The sequence below is a fragment of the Lonchura striata genome, chromosome 2 (genome assembly GCF_050655825.1).
Source record: "Lonchura striata isolate lonStrDom1 chromosome 2, ASM5065582v1, whole genome shotgun sequence".
NCBI classification, from domain to species: Eukaryota; Metazoa; Chordata; class Aves; order Passeriformes; family Estrildidae; genus Lonchura; species Lonchura striata.
Window position 1 is genome coordinate 41,280,889 of NC_140704.1, and position 17,671 is coordinate 41,298,559.

The 17,671-nt window shown below is 39.3% G+C and overlaps 1 protein-coding gene across 3 annotated transcripts in view; it reads right to left on the reverse strand.

Annotated features, from left to right (window-relative positions):
• GADL1 (GAD like acidic amino acid decarboxylase 1) overlaps positions 1–16,771 on the reverse strand; it is an 81,952-nt gene extending 65,181 nt beyond the window's left edge. The window contains exons 1-6 of one of the 3 annotated variants that reach the window (XM_085573237.1): positions 16,518–16,771; positions 5,088–5,257; positions 4,161–4,287; positions 2,433–2,523; positions 1,717–1,823; positions 118–233 (exon numbers count right to left, since the gene is read on the reverse strand). In XM_085573237.1, coding sequence (XP_085429363.1) covers positions 118–233; positions 1,717–1,823; positions 2,433–2,523; positions 4,161–4,287; positions 5,088–5,237 — 591 coding nt within the window. In that variant the 5' untranslated portion in view covers positions 5,238–5,257; positions 16,518–16,771. The other 2 variants (XM_021525866.3, XM_085573236.1) reach the window with 2 other exon arrangements.
• Positions 16,772–17,671: the final 900 nt, after the last annotated feature.

Below are 17,671 nucleotides of genomic sequence, written 5' to 3' on the forward strand. Positions count from 1 at the left end.
TCATACACTGATGTCAGAATTATTCTACCAGTGCCCCCTCAGATATGCAAATGATATAATTTTGCAGCTACTGAAAAAAAATAAAGTTCAAAAAGTTTTTCTTTGTTTGCATTTTACCTCTTCCGAAGCGAACAGAACTAGTCTTGGCAGACCTGAGAGCCCTTTCTCCTTTATCTCAGGGCAAAATTTGTACCTTGCTAAATTCATAGCATACATATTAGAAACAGAGCCACCTGCAAAAAGAGACATACAAATATTGTATTAGCCACAGTATGAGTACCTTTCCTGCATCTGAGTGCTTGACCTATTAAGGTAAAAATAAACCCCACAGGCATCCTAGTGATGCATCCATTACAGTTTATTTCCTCCCCTGAAGGATACATCCATAAAATGAACCCTGGGCTCTGCAGCAGGCATGGAAGCAGAGCCTGTTTGGATGTTCTTTGGGGATATTTCCTGATGAATAAGAGCTGTGCCCAAACAGTCCTTCCCAACAGAGAAAACTCTGCCACAGCACCCTCCCCTCTACACTGAAGCAGAGCAGCAAGGCTCAGCTTCAGGCAGTAGCTCAGCTGCCTGCACCAAGCTCAGAGCTTTGGAGATCTCTTCAGCAACCGGGCCTCAGGGGACCAAGGGAGAAAAAGGTCTTTGAGAAAAAACAAAAATAAACACAGTGAGTGGGAACTGAAAGATCTGCAAGGTAAGATCTGGACAAGCTTTATTCACTCGGGACAGGTTTTATTCACTTAGAAGAACAAACCAAAGAAGTAAGGAAAACCTTACATAAAACTAGAACCAAAAAAAAGAACAATTAATTTATCTTCTCTCAGTAGATCACTATGTTTTAAGACAGAAATTCTTCTGCAAAAGTAAGGCTTCTACCAAAAATATACATCAAATTTAATGTGGAAAAAAATCCATACCAGTAATATATTTTAAAAGTAGGGATTTTTAGCTTATTTATTTTTCTACTATCATGTGTAGGCTAGAATCACTGACTTTGTTTCAGTTTGGGAGGGGAAGTTTAAACTCATGTACACATTTAATTTCTCTTCTCACATCCAAAATAGACAAAAAAGCTTCACATCTAGCCCAATTATTTTTTATCTGAATAATATGTGAAATACCACCATTATGCTTCATTATTTCAGTGCAGTAGGCTGAAACACTGCCTTACAGTGGATTTGGAAAAAGCGGTTTATCAAGCATCTTAAGAAATATCTATTTGGCCTGCCTTATCATAATGTTTAATAAAATAATAAAAATTCAAAGGAGTTAAGATCATGTAAACTCTTGTTCCCACTGTTCATAGGATACACAGATCTATGCCCTCAGGCACCATGGATTGGCATCTAGCACATAAATCAACTCCCTGTCTGTCAGCTAAGTTGACTCCTTCCAATGAGGCTCTTAGTATTGTTAATAAAGTCAGGAAAGGCATCAGATACAAACAATTAATTGACAATTAAATTAATTAACAATTAAACAATCCATTTCAAGTAATTCCATATAATTATATTTAATGTAGAAGTGTTTTCATTCATTCACTGGTCAGAATCGCTGAATTATTACTAGAAGCACAAAAGATAAGCCTAGATTAAATAGTTCTGTGTACCACTACACATTTGCATGCATTTTCAAATATTCCAATGTTCATAGAATTAATGATATTAGGCAGTTTATAATGATTCAGCTGGAGGTCTGAACTGTTCCTACCTGGATTAAATATACCATCCCCTTCTTCCCAGCCTATGAATTCAATCATTTTCTTGATGACTGCTTCCTCCACCAACAGAAACACAGGGGATACTTCATATGTGTATCTAAAGAGAAACAATAGCATGATAATTGGTGTTAAAATTACATAACTCATAGCACAGAGCATTGCTAAAACTAGATAAAGGCTTCTTGCACCTTTATTTAATCTATCAGCAGCTACCACCTGCAGTAGGACTCCAAACTAAAAACATTATGGATCTGATACAGCAGAGCAATTTCTTAGTTTCTGGCAGCATCTCATTGACACTTCCACTCTCAAAGTCATACAACAGAGTTTTCTATTAATGTAGGTCACATGCTTAAATTTCAGCTTTACATTTGCAAGTAAACAGTAGACAGGTAACCATTTGCATTCAGCTCTGTGCAGAATGCCTCAAAGGAATGAACAACTAAGTTAAGTCTAATTAATTTATTTTCATGTACTAAGTAAGATAAAAGTCTAGGTTTTATTAGTATTGAAAAAAAAAAAATCTCTCCTTGTAAATCTCAACTTCAGCCAATTTAAATCAGAGGGTTTTCTTTCCCAAAGTCTTGCACAATTCCTGCCTCTTCTGTAACACTGACAACAGAAATCAAAAGCAAGGAAGTAAAAAAAGCTGCTATTCCAAAAAGCATACTAATTCATCATCAAGAGGAAAAAGAACCACACTTACACACTGGGGTTCAGTGCTTCTGTAATGAAACGAGCCACTAATGAGTAATAATCTATTCCAGCATACAGCTGATTGAAAAATCTCGGATGATCTGGAAATACAGATGAAAAACAAGTGACAGAATATACCAGAAAAGGAAATACATCGCATTCCCTCTCAGCTGAGCTGATCATTGCAAACCACAATTAACTCAATTCTCTCCATATTCTCTGGATTTGCTGTCCTTTCCTAAAGTTAGACATTCCTTTGAAAGTAAATTTAGTAAATACTTTCGAACTTCAAAACATGTATTGAGAAATGCAAGTGGTGTACAGAATAGTTGTGAGTTGTTTACAAGTTTTATAAAGCAAAAAATAAAAGGGATCGACAATTGATTACACATAGTGCCTTTAAACAGTGGTTTTGAGAAGCTACAGTCAATGTTCAGCCAAATTTTTCTAAGCTGTAGAATACAGGATCCCAAGCAGCTGCGCCTTTTCTCCCACCAGAGTTTCAACACAGAGAGACAGGCAGTCTAACAGCTTGGAAAATTCTGCTGCACCCTTGAATGACAAGTTAAGAGAATTTACTTACCCTCCTTTAAGCACTGAGATACAACTAATTTTGACAAAATTCTATGTTACTGCTGACTATAAAAACAACTCCATTCAACAGTGGAGTCACCACCTAAATTTTAATCCATAGCACACAGCATTTTTACATGCAAAACCTGGTAAACAGTATGGCTCCATTTATACTATAATTGGGGCTTCAATAAATGTCTGTACTCAAAGACTATTTGCACAGCATATTTTTATATACAACATCCTTTCTAAAGTGACATATTATAATCTAAAGGCAATTTGCAAAAGATAAACAGAACCTCTTCCACTTCATCACTTCATCAGTCATTATATCTGCATATTATTAGTACACTACCCCTGCAGATAACTATCACTACTCTTCTGTGGTTTTCAAAAGCATAAGTTCCCTCTCAAAATTATTTTACAGTTTTACTCTGCAGCAGCAGTGATTGAAGCAGGGAATGCAGCCCAGAAATGCACAACAAACTATATAAAATGTCTTTCTTACTTAACAAAATACAGCCTAAGCCGTACATCTGAAATCCTGAGCTACCGATTCACAGTGTTATTTCCTGAACAGATGTTGTTCATCCCTTTTTACCAAGATTGAATTACCCTGCACATGCTGCAGAAAGGTTAGCTATAGAGCTCATCCTGCAGAGCTGTGGTGTACTGCCTCTGAAACACTGCAGGCTCTCTTCTCATGGTGTCTGGAACAGGAATTACTGCCTATCAGCAAATTAACCTACAAGACTATTGCTCAAATAGAACAATAATAAATGGAGAGCAATCATCACTAAGAACATGTGTGGGCAATGACGGTGACTCCAAATCTCATCACTCAGACAGCAGGAAATCATAGAAAAAGGTCTTTCTCCTGCCTGTTCTGCTAGACTTATATCATTTGTCTACATGACTTTCCCAAGACTTCAAAATGACAGACTCTATCATTAATGCAAATGGCATTATGTTCATTACTTTTTGATTATTTTGCCATTATTATGTATATTAGTCAAACCTATGGTGACCAGAATTCAGTCAAACTGTTTGCACCTTGTATAGGCAAGAGGAAAACAAACATTCACACTCCCAGTTCCCTGAAAGGTGACAGGTTTGTAAACATTATCCCGTCAAAGTTAGCATGTGCTTAAAATCCCAAACCTACTGGTTTTGACGCTGTATTTTATAACATCACGGCAGAGCTGCAGGACCTTCTGATGACATTCTCCGGTGTCCCTCATTTCCAGGTCAAGAATCTGCTTAAGCTTTTCAGGGGCTTGCCATTCACAGACCTAGTGATGGGGAGCAGGGCAGACACCATCAGTGAACAGCTTAGCCAGGAGCAAGAGGTACAAAGTAATCATTTCCTTCAGCTCTGTTTTCACAAAACTCCCCATAGCAGGGCAGCGTGCCACCAGAAAATATATCCAGTAAGCTGGACCTCATGGGATGTTGGTTTTATCATGTCTCAGGCAACACTCAGCCATAAACTTTAGAGTGGGAAATGCTGAAAGGCAGAAAAGAAAGAAGCCTGCAGCTCAAATTCTGTCCTTAGCTAAGGATTTGTAATCACAGCATTTTCAGCTGCTGTTCTGCCAGGGGGTGGGAGGAAGCAGTGCATGCCCAAAGGCAAGCATGGTTTATTTGCAGGACCCCTTCCCATACAGCCTCTTAAGCAGGTTCTGCAGAACCCGCAGCAATCTTATAATGCTGTCCTTTCACAATGGTACCACAGCTACTTTCCTCCTTCTCCAACACCAGTCCCTCTGAAGAGAAAACAAATAACTCAACCCCACTCCAAACATTAAAAACATGCCATTTGTGATCTCAAAGAAAATGACCTTTGTATTCTGAGATTTTTTTTTTTTTTTAAATCATCATTTTCTGGCAGATATGTATGCTAACTATGTTATTGGAAGGTTTTATAATACATTCTTTATTAATTTGTAAGGCTGTATCTTATCTTGAAGCCAAGCACAGACTAGAAGCAATTTTGAGTCTACTAAGAGTACGATAAAATAGAGCTTATAAAAAATTGATTTATTGGTCATTATCTTCACTACAAGGTCTCAACAACTCTTTATGGCTTTACCTTTTCTGTCACATCATCTGCTTTCTGGACAACTTCTTCCATTATAATCTTACAAGCATCTTCCACAAACTTCTCTCCTGCTTTTGAGTCCATTATTGGACCATTTAGGATGACCCCATCCACCAAAACAGCATTCTTCTTCTGGAGCATCTCCTGCTTGCAAACACCAACTGTAAGAGAAATAACTCATCATTAAAGCAAGGATAAATAAATAACAAACTAAAAAAATATTCTTTCACTGCTGGAGATTTAGTCAACTTAAGAAAAACTCACATGGACTTTTTACCCATACAAAAATCCTAGATTTTAGTGGAAGAACTTTACAGACAAAAAAAAAAAAAAAAACTAAACAAAAACCACATAACTTCAAATATAGCCTACTTGTATTGTATCTACTGCTTTCTCTAACATACGAAAGCATGCAAGAGACCTTCCAATCACAGAGGAAAATACAGTTCTGGCTTAGAACATGTTACAGCTGTACAAATAGAAATACAGTGAAAGATAATGGGCATTTTTCTTAACTGAAAATGTTTCCCTCCACAAGCCATCCCTCTGCTTCCACTTTTTCATGAAATAACTTTCAGCTTTGTTTCCTGTATCTTTATACTTTTTCCCACCAGCCAGTCCTCTTGCTCAGTCTTCTGCATTCTTTGCAGAGTGCTTCACAGACCCACACTCCATGAAAATAAAACATTTCAATGTCACATACCTGCACTTCTTTTGTCCCTTATCCCATTAAGTGCCCTCAGTCACCAATTACAATAATCTGCTGGGCAAATTATCTTGTTTATTCCTTTCTCCAGTGATGATCTCTTCCCCCCTCCCTCACCGTCACCCAGGAGACGCACTCTGCTGTTGTGCACCATGAACACATTTTTACTTCTACCTTTGCATTACCCCTGAGAGCTCATCCAAGATGCTTGTAAGACACTGGCCAACAGTGGCAGCTATGTATCACTTTCATGTATTGATTTCTTATGGCAAGATCAGGACTCCAGTTTTCACCAGCATGAGGATGAAGATGAAATTGAGACATTTGGAGATATCGAGGGAATAGATATTTGAAACAGTATCACACTGAAAGAAGTGGTAACTACTGTAGCCAAATTATCTGGGTTACAGGCAGTATCTGTTCACTGATCCTGCTTTAGAAAATATGAGGTCTATGGAGCCAGGCAGCACTGCCACCATGTGTTGTCTTCATTTATAAAGAGGATGGAGCAAGGCTGGAGCGTATGGATAAAGTTCTGTGCCCAAAACAGCTTTATCTTATTGCTTTACTTTTTGCTCCACTTACAAAGTAGAGAAGACAGGTGGGTCTTTCACAGGTCTAAACAACAGAATTTCCAGAGGACTGCCAAGCACTGCATTCTGACACATTCATCATGCTTATCATAATTACAGCTCCTCATGCACAGGAGGGCATAGAAGAACAACAATGCTGCTTAGAAATGTGCATCACTTCAAGGTCCATTGATTGAAAGAAACCCTGCTAATCCCATGATCTTTTATTTTCTGGTGACTCAGAGAAGTTATTCAGTTCACTTTGACTTATCAGGAGAGATATAACAAACAAGATAAAATTTTAACATGAGATGGGACCTCACACTTCTCATAATGCTGCCAACAAAAATAACACACACACACACCCACACACACACCCCTTTCTGAAATTACTTATATTTTTAATCCAAATGAGCAGCATACTAATTTTTTCTGAACACAGTAGCCTTCAGCCCATTGGTATAGGAAAGGCATAAATGTTCCTACTGGACAGATGGAGAACAAGCAGGCAAACAGTATTAAATCTTCAACAGGCAAAGAGGTAAAATCACAGATATCAAAAATGTCAATTCTCATTAAGCTTTCCAGCACACCACAGCAGAGTCTCTGTAAAGAAACTGCAGCTTTGAAAAAGCTTTGAAAAAGTCTTAGATGTTTATCTCTGGAAACACAAGCTAGTAGGTCAACTTTATAAGATTTAAAACCCTGGGTATTACCAGGAAATGGAAGGCATCAGGGTTTTGGGCAGAGAGAACAGAGACTAATTTTGTGTTGAGACTGACTTAGTTATTTGATGCATAAATAGCTGCCATAAGTACTATTCAGAGTTTAACATAAATACAAAAAAGGATTTCAACCTAAACATCACCTGGAGAGTCTATGATCTCTATGTATGCCAAAGGTGTTTTGTTTCTATGAAAAATAGGACAGGATCTAAAAAAAAAAAAAACAACTATGTGGGAGATTAATATCAATTGCAGAGCACAGATATTGATACTTCCTTTTGTTGCAAGCAGAATAGATGACAGATCAAGAGAGCTCACTAAATTCTTTTTTTGTTTGGGGTATTTTTGTTGTTATTTTTTGGTGGATTGGTTTGGGGGTTTTTTTGTTTGGTTTTTTTTTTTTTTTTTTTTTTTTTGTTCTCCTTCAAACTCTCTGCTAGAAGCAGAGTTGTGAAAAAGATTTCTATTTGTAACACACTTAACCCTATTCCTGTCATTTTTGCATGGAGATAAGATAATAGTATTTCCATGACTTTACAATGATCCTTTTTACAGGAATTCTGCAACAGCAGAACTTTATATTACTTTTTCTACCAGGTCTTTAGGGAACTGAGTCATAGGTCTGACAGCTTCCTGGCTAACGCTGGTTTGTTCATCTCTACACACAGTTTTGCAGTCTCCCTAGGATGCTTTGTGGGTCTTGAAGAAGAAGATTTGACCTGGAAAATGGGTGATGGTCTACCCCTAATCCTCATATCTGTTTCAGATCTTGAGCACAGTCTATGCAAGAAAAGTAAAGCATAGAGGTCAAAAAGAAGAGATGGAAGACAGACTTCATTTCAACAGCATTTCACCTGTGTAAAGCTCCAGCAAAGAGTTTGTAACTCTGTTCATATTTTATTCATGGAATAATACTCCTTGCAATTATTTACCAGTTCCTCAATAATATTTTTGGTTATCACTTTTAATTTCAATCTGAATTTGTTGCAAATTCTGCCCTGGAATATATACCACAAGATCATTACCTGAAATTAGCAGAAACAATTACTTCACAATCAGGTGTTAAATCAAGCCCCAAGCACAAATATTTTTCTGAGACAGTCTTCAAGTTTCAGAAACCACTGCTGGATACACTCTTCTCGTCCCTCATGATCTTTCTGCAATTGATGATACTTAATCTTCTACTTGTAATTGTCTGACTTCTGGAGTTCTTAAGAGATGACCAAACCCTTCCCTATCAAAAAATTTATGTGTGCATTCTGGACTGCAGGTAAACTCTGAAGAGGAAAACTAAGTAGATGATACACATCTGAAATTCCATAGTAATTTTTCTTTTTATCACATTTTTCAAAAGAGGCCAATAATCAATTTATTATCCTTTAGGTAGATGAATCTCCAGAAAGATTCCAGGTTCAATTTCTATATCACAATGAAATAGATGCCTTTAACACATTCTCAGAGCTCAGCATCCAAGTTAAGAAATGCATACTATGCTGATGATACATATTGTGTCTTATAAAAAAAAAAATTATTCATCAAATGCTCACATTACTCTCCAAAAATTTTGGGCCTTTTATATATCTATCTCAGATCCATCTGACTGCACTAAAGGAACATCCCTTTCTTTGAAATGGGAAAGCCCACTTCATAGAAAGAGCATCTTGCCACATACACTTCTTTTTATTTCTGTTTTCAAATATGATAGGGAAACCACTTAGAGATGTGACTGTAATAAATATGTTCTTTCCTATTTGAGAATACAGAAACATACTCTGAAGCAGACACAGAAAACAGACTTCCAGAAAATACATCAAATACAATTTCAGCCAAACAGCTCCAGGCTTGAAACAGAAATAAAAATTTAGCAAATAGAAGTGCTTTAACACAGAGATTAAGAATTACTGACTGTTTAAGATATTTTTCTGCAAAAGAGAAGACTCAATTCTGCTCCAGTTGAAGCCAATTGGGCATTCAGCCACTGGGTTCAGCAGCAGCAAAATCAAGCACATAATTCTCATATTTCATTCTGAAAGAAATATTCTATTACAGAAGCCTAAGTATTTCCAACCAGCATTTCATTTTTATGATCAATATTATTTTCCCAGCAGCAAACATAAATTAATTGGACTTGGAATAATGTACAGAAAAAAAAAAATAAACATTTTTTCAGATGTTTCTATATCTTTATATAAGTACTATATATATTTTAAAAGCTTCATCTGTTTCCATACTTGACTGCTAAATCCTTGCACTAAAAAAAGAAACTGAAGCATTGTATTTGGCCCATTCTAACAATATCTGGGAGAGTAGCATGAAATGATCAAAAAGATTTACTGCTTCCAAGGCAAATGAGGAAATAGAAGGGGGTTCTTGTGAAAGAGTAGCTTGTGCTTGAATGCCAGAGCCAAATCCTGTTCAGTTTATACTGTATTAGCACCACTGACTATTCAAGGGATTGCAAAAAGCTGGCTTTGACCAAAGGCCTATTTCTACTTTGTAACAAATGCAGCAGTAATTTCCAGCATTAATCAGGAAAAAAAATTAAATTTCTCATTCTGTTGGATCTAGTAATGGGTCTTCTTTTAGTGTGTCCAGCAAAGGAAAGTAAGTGCCTTCAGCATCAAGACTCCACTCCACCATGTTTAATGAATTACTGTGGTGCCATATCACGTATCAAAGCATTAAAACACATACTTGTCCCACACTCTGCAGCTATTTGAGTCCCTTGGTATAAACAATCTTTAAAGCCACTTCTGTTTCTTTAATCACTGCTTTCTGTACATATGAATAAAGTAAGGCCACTCCAGTCCTAGAGCAAAAATATATTGTTTCTTCATAAACTGATTTCCCTGGTCTGTCGCCAAGTAAAAGACTCACAGTTTTCTTAAAATCCAGTATATAAAATTACTTGTTGTCCTGGAAAAGCTATCCATATGAAAAAAAGGAGCTGGCATGTGTGTGGTAGGGCTTATGCAATTCCTCCTATATTACATTGCAATTCCTCCTATATTACATATTCTTGTTTTGCAGATTTACAGGCCAGGCCTGTGGATAGAGAACAAGTTGGATGCTTCCCCTCAGAAGGTCTGCAACAGCCACCCCCACACAGGAATCCTCTGACTGTGAAAAGGCAAATGTGACCTTTATAGAGAAGGACCCAAGGAAAACAAAAGTGCTTGTGTCTGGGCTCCAAAACCTCTGAATAGACTCATTGAGCTCACTGCTAGCACCAAACAGTAACAGCACTACAAATGGGCCCTATTCTCCATCCCACACCTGAATTCCCTTTCCTAAAGGAAAGGTTGGGAGAATAAAATGAGCAGAGAAGACCCAGAGATGAATATCTGACAGGGAATATGAGGACCATGCTAGGACAGAGGTCCTGCTTTCAGAGGTATTTACTGAGTTCTGAGGAGGGACTCTTTCTAGCTGATGCTCACAACATGTCATGGATTTGGGCAGGAAATCCTGGGCAGGATTTGCTTAAAAAAAAAAAAAAAAAAAAAAAAGTAAAAGTTAAAATATAAGATTCAGTCTTTTTTTTTTTGCAGCCAGTCCTCAGGAACTGATGTCAATTTTTCATAACAACTCTGCAATGCCCTAACCAATAAGTGCGGGAATGATTTGTGCTGTAACATTTCCAATTAGGAAGAAAGGCTGTGGAGAATCAGAATTCACCTTGCTGCAAAACTGAGAAATGGCAAATGCCAACTATGAAATGGAAATCCCAACTCCCTGACCCCAGTGAGATTCTTTCTCACATGTTCTAACACTTAACATCTGCTAACAGTATAGGATGTATCTGAGAAACAAAACTCTTTTCATTTTAATTAAAAGTTGTGTGTTGATGATGAACATCTGAAGAACGTTCCTTTTTCAGTGGAAAAGTGACTGAATCTGCAACATTCAATCAAAGCACTGTTCATGTATAGAAAAGTTAACTTTAGAAGGCTGAGTTCAAACAGAAATGATGAATACAAGTGTGACCCGCATAGAACATGCAGAATCCCTGAGACTTTTATGGTCCAGTGGAAAAAAAAAAAGATTACATGAAACCACAAATAGTTTTTTATCCAAATGGAAGTTCTGTAGCTTGTTTTAAATGTAAGAACTATATTTTTAATCATAATATTAAATGAACTTTTAGCTCCAGTCTTTCAAAAATCAACTAAGAAGGCAGTAATTTACTAAAACTCAGTTTTAAGGGATTCAGTGCAAAAAAAAGTGCAGAAATAGATGAAAAGTCTAAACTTCATTTTAGGAAGTTTTACCTGCTCATTCAAGTTACAGTCAAAACAAGTCTTTTCCTCTCACTTTTTCATACCATAAACACTTCCATATTTTCTGCTTCCCACAAAGGATTTCCGATTGCTGTTCAACAACTCATGTCCACAGCATAACTCTGAGATATGCTCTTATTTACTAACATGGGGAAGCTAGTGCATAGCTAAACAGGATGTAACTTTCCAGACCACTAGGCTCTCTGAACTAGTTCCTACATAGATATTCATAATTTATTAGCCTATCAGTTCAATGTAAAAGTAGTTTAAAGTAGCTCAATGCACTTTCAAGGAGCAAGTTGCCTTGCCCAGGCTATTATAACACTGCTGGTCACATCAGCAGAGATCAGTCACACAGATGAGGGATACAGGGGGCTCTGTACATACCATTTCAAGTTGTGCCTGCAGTGGGTTTACTACCTCATTTTGGGAAAACGCTCCTGAGCTGCAAGAGGCCAGGCTGCTGCATGGCATTGGCAGATACCAGCAGAAGACTCTAGAAGTCCTTTTCAAGAGCATTAGTCTGGATGGTGCCTGGTGGAAGCACAGATCTGATCCTACGGTGCATGCTAGGGCTCAGAAATGGAAAGCTGAAAGAGACCCAAACAGAGCCACTGCACATCTGACTGCACACAGATCTTCCACTTCTCCTCTATCAGAGGCAGAAAATGGATACCTTATTTTGTTTGCAGTTTGTTTGGACCATGCCAAAACTTAAATCAGTCATTTGACCTCAGCATTAGCACTGCAACCAAATACCAGGTACATACAGCATCTGTCACTTGCTCTTTCCCCTTCAGGCTGGTGCCAGAGCTTTTTAACATGATATATTGGCCCCAAACAGGGCTCAATAATCCCTGAACAATGGAGTAGGGCTGCTTGCAAAACTTTAGTTTAAGCAGCTCAATGAGACCCTGCAAGCTGTCTTGCAGTGTAACCAGCAGAGGGATGCCAAGCCACTTAAAGACAAGTTTTCTTGTAGAAACCCTGACCTTTGCCAATGGACAAGGTCATATTTATAAGGCTTTTCAGCATACATAAGATGAGATGTGACAAAAGGCAGAGAGAGCTAAGCTTTAGAGACACAAGCATTTCCAAGTTCCAAGATTTAACAAACTACCTCACAGAGTCATGGCTACTTAGCTGACAAAAGACAAAAGGTGGTCAGTAAGAACCACCTTTCTCACGACATTCATGGGACTGAAAAGCTGCTGGTCCAGTGGCTTTTACTTTGAAAGACAATTCAATTTGCTGACACTTGACAAGTTTTCCATTATAAAAATAGAGATCACATATACTCAGGAAATAGTAGCAGAGATGGACATACATACATCTGAATCAGGTCAAATACACCTCTTATTACCCTTAGATAAGGTCTGACAATAATTATCCGCAGAAACAACCACTACTGACATGCTACAAGGCAACAAAAATTTGCTTTTTCAATTTATTATACCCTCATTGCCATGTATAAATGCCAGTAATGCTAAAATAAAATTACTTGTGTGCACAGATGGGAGAACAAAAGAGAGGAAGTGGTCCACAATTAGACATGTCCTGATGAGTATCCTGGACTTATCAATGCTTTACCAACAAGTACCTCCTATAACCTCTGCAGTTTGTGACACAAGACAAAGATAAAAGGCCATAAGAAATCTAACTTCTGATTTCTGCAAAGTTTGAATAGGTAGTTTTCATAAACGTCTGGGATGAGCATAAAAAACTCAGATGCGACCACAGAGCAGGAGGAAGTCAGAAATACAGACATGTACTTCAATGTGTCCATTTTTTCTGTCTTGGACACATAGTAAATGCTTATGCAAATATAAATGATCTTTAAAGAAGCAGGCAGCTTAAAATAGTCAAGAGCAGGGAAATTAAGGCAAACTAAGCCTAAACTATTTAATAGGCAATAATAGCTGAATCAGTATGCAAGAAGATCTCATAATGCATTAAAAAAGTGACAATTCTTGGTTGTATAAGTGACAGTTTAAAAGATGCCCTAATCAAGAAAGAAAAGTTATTTATTGAACTTCTCAAATGTCAAATTAAGCTTCTTCACTAAATGTTCATTAACTGCCAAGGAAATTCTTATTAATTTTAAAGCACCATGAATGCACTCACACAGAATGGCTTTATTTGATGCATGCTTCATTTCTTGCAAAATGATGTCTCCCTTCCTTTGATGAAGTGATATTAGAAAAGATCCAAGTACCTCTTTTATCAGATCAGATTTTAAGACACAGGAGAGATCCTGTCCCCCTGCTCTGACTAAAATACTAACATGAGTGTCACATTACCAGTGCCTTAAAGTCTCCCTAACTCCCAGGGTGTTTTACCATGCTTCACATTACAGCTGCTTGAGATGGCAGCATGGCAACACCTTACACAAAATGTTTGCCAGCTCATCTCCCCAGTCTGTTGGTGGCATAAAACCACCCCATTCATACCAAACACACACTGAGCCACCAGCAATTCAGAAGTTTAAAGGCAGAATATGGCACAAATGCTGGCTGCTCCCTTCCCCTTGTGATTGCCAGCTCTGACTCTGTTGATGAGCTAGCAGCCTGCTTGAAACTCTGCTTAGCACACTCAAATTTATGCCCCACAAGAAAACAGCTGACCTATTTTTTCTTTATCCAAATACAGAATTTGCCAAACTTTCTCCATGCCAAATCAACCTTGGAAAATTACCCTGATGTCAAATGACTCAAGTATATATGCAGTGAAGATCCCTTTCTGCAGATAGGAGTAGGAATTTCCAGTTTAGCCCCTTCTCATTAATGGAATTTTGCTTTCTTTTGTGTGAATGGAAGCATAGCCAAAAAAAAAAAATCTCTTACTCATCCATGCATAGTCATTAAGGTTTCCCTTGTGGACAGTGGTGATGTCTGAGAGAAATTAGGCTCAACTATCAATCAGCAAGATGAAATTCAAATGGTCACTTTCAGATACATTGAGGGGATTTAAAAGAGAAAAGGAAAAAAACCAAATGAACAACAAGGAAAAGAACCCAGAGTGTCACCCCTCAGAGTGCTCCCACTGTGCTCACCACAGCAGCTTCTGCAAGTGTTAACTCTCTGCACATTCAAGTCTCCAGTCCACTTTGCCAGCTGTGCAAAGCAAACACAATGCTAGTGTTGCAATAGGCAGGTGCCTTCAGCCTCTCTCCCAGATGCTTTTCAACAGGACTTTAAAAGATAAGAGCCCATAATATCAGAAAGGATATCGGAAATGTACTGAAAGGAGAACTGCACTGATCAGCCCAGAAGGTGTAGTTTTAACAATGGACTCACATTTGCTTATGAAAATAATTTAAAAAAAAAATAAATCAGCAGACAGCAAAGTTTTACAACCTCAAGAACCACAGAGCCAAATTTCTACAATAACTTGAGCTTCTAGAGAAGGCTACAATGTAGCCTAACCTCATTCACCCGATAGAACCTGGCAGAAAAAACAGCAAATCACCAAAGACAAAGGAGAGGTCTGTGAGAATAAAAGATTCCTCATGAGAGGGAAAGTGCAAAGAAATAACAGATGCTACTCATTAATAAGGTAGAGAGACTGGAAAACATGAAGCAACAAAGGTGGAGATCACATTACCATTAGACACATTCTGCCTTACCAGCACAAGCCAATGGTTTTGGGAGGAAATTAGGAAGGAAATTAGGACTTTTGGTAGCATACAACAGGCAGAATTTTAACAAGGACACTACCACCCAGCCAAACCACCAGGATCTCAGTCTTAGTGATTGCTGGCAGCGTATCTATGGGGTTGTTTTGACAGAGGATATAAATATAAGCTGCATCTGAAGCAAATTACTTTGAGAGCTGCTGTTATTCATACAGTACAGCCCCTGCTACTCACATAGTACAGCCGTCCTTACAGTACAGCCTGAAACTACTACAGACACCAGAACATATTTACTACATACTAAAACTGCCATGCAACTTTACAATGCTTATTCAATTTACATCAAATAAAGAAAAAAATTGATTATGCAGTTTTCTTTCAAAAATATTATTTTGTTAAGAGGCTTTTTAAACAATATAGCGTTAATAATTTGGATCGCACATGAATGTAAGAAGAGACTGTTTCATCCATTATTAGAATAAAATATAAAAGAAACTTATTAGGTCCCAAGACTTTTTTAACAGTTTTCATAAGAAAGTCACAACTTGAGATAAGAAATTCTTATCAAAAATATTGATCTTGTGGAAGAGAGCCATCTGCAAACACTTTTACTATTTTCTGACTTAGCAATCAGCTTCCATTCACAACATCAAGGATTTCCTCCTTTCTTAACCTTGCAAATTTAATCTCTGCATTTTCTAAGCTCCTCCGGCAGTGTCATTATTGTATTAGCCATAGTTCATCCACATAGTATTGTAATGTCTAATACTGGTATGCAAATTTTAATACCATCCCAACTTTTATAAATATATGGTCAATGTTCACTTTTCATTAATGATGCAAGGCCTTCCTCTTCATGCGGCCAAAGAACTTGATAACACCTTTATAAAACAGGATTAACTTCTCCCTTACTGAGACCTTTTGTTCCAAAGCAAATCCCTATATTGCTATATTTCACTATGTTATTTTGGCGCCTGATTAAAAAATTTAAAATTTAAATTAAAGGCACCGTTCTTTAAAGATCAATTATTTCAAGAAAACAAACCACTGCTCTGCAATGGTTTTTATGTTGCAAAGTCTGCACGTTATTAAGCCATCCTGGCTACGCTACTGCTGCGCTGTAACAAAAGGATTTACAGGTGGATACCCAGCACCCAGCCCTACACCTGCGCTGGGAACCGACCCTGCCCCGAGGCCCCTCTCATCCCTAGCCAAGCCCGGGGTTACCCGCGATGGGGAGGCTGCAGGAGCCCCCGCATGAGGAGGAGAGTGATACGCGCCCCGAGCGGGGCAGAGCTGCCCGCTTCCCTCCTCCCAGCCGCTCCCGAGCCCCTCCGCCCGCAGCCCGGCCGGAGCGGGCGGCAGGAGGGACCGGGCGGCGGTGTCCCGCGTTTACCCTGCATCCCGGCGTCGCGCTGCCAGCGGGGAGCAGCGGGGCCGCTGCCGCAGCCGCTATAAATACCCTCGGCACCGCTATAAATACCCTCGGCCCCGCTATAAATACCCTCGGCTCCGCCGGGCGCCCCTCCCGCGGGGCAGGGCGAGCCGGCGCGGCCGGGACGGGCGCGGCCGCCAGCCAGGGCCCCGCGGCTGCCCTACAGCGGGATGCCCGGGGCTGCCCTCGTTGCCAATTCGAGGGGTTGTGGCAGTCGCTGCGGGTGACAACGGGCTCGTTCCGCCGCCTCTAGAGCCGGAGCCGGGGCTGCGCGGCTCCCCCGCAGGCGGGCAGCCCCGAGCAGGGCTCGTCCGGCCCGCTGCCGGCAGCCCGGCCGGGCACCGCCGCCCCCCGCCCAGGGGAACGTTCACACAAACACAGAAGATTCGGAGCTGGAAGGGATCCACAAGGATCATCAAGTCCAACTCTTAAGGCTACACAGGACATTCTCAAGAGTCACACACTGTGCCCAGGAGCACTGTCCAAACGCTCCTTGAACTCTGTCAGGCTGGTGCTGTGACCACTTCCCTGGGAAGCCTGTTCAATGCCCGACCACTCTCTGGGTGAAGAACCTCTAATATCCAACCTAAGCCTCCCCTGACTTAACTTCTGGCCATTCCCTCGGGTTCTGTTGCTGGCCACCACAGAGGAGAGATCAGTGCCTTCCCCTCTGCTTCCCCCCACAAGTAAGCTGCAGGCTGTAGTCAAGTCTCCTCTCACTCCTCCAAACTGAACAGACCAAGTTTTAAGGGCTCTGGATGAGTTGTGGTGGGCATCCCTGTTCCAGTTAATTCCACGACACCTGCCCCGTACAGTACAGCATAGGCCTTCCTAATCCTCATCCCTTTATTTCCTCCTAATTACTATCTCTTAAAATAAATTTCCTCCTAATTACTACCTTTTAAAGAAAAAGCTAAACAAGCTTTGGTTTTTTGAGCACTGTTGTAGCAGGAAGGTCTGGAAGTGTCCAGAAATGACCTACCAATGTGCCCAAAATTGCATGTCTCCCTTAAAATCAGATCATGATTAAAATTTGACAGAGATGTTTGGAAGTAGTGAAATAGTCAATTCACACTAGCAACCTAATTTTTCTTATTTGCAGGGAAACAAGTGTAGCCCTTTTGTAGCTTAACAGCAGATTCTACCAAGCCATTAATAACTTGTACAATTGGAGAAGGTAATTTTGTAACCCCATAGATATCCTACACTGCAAGAGATAAGTA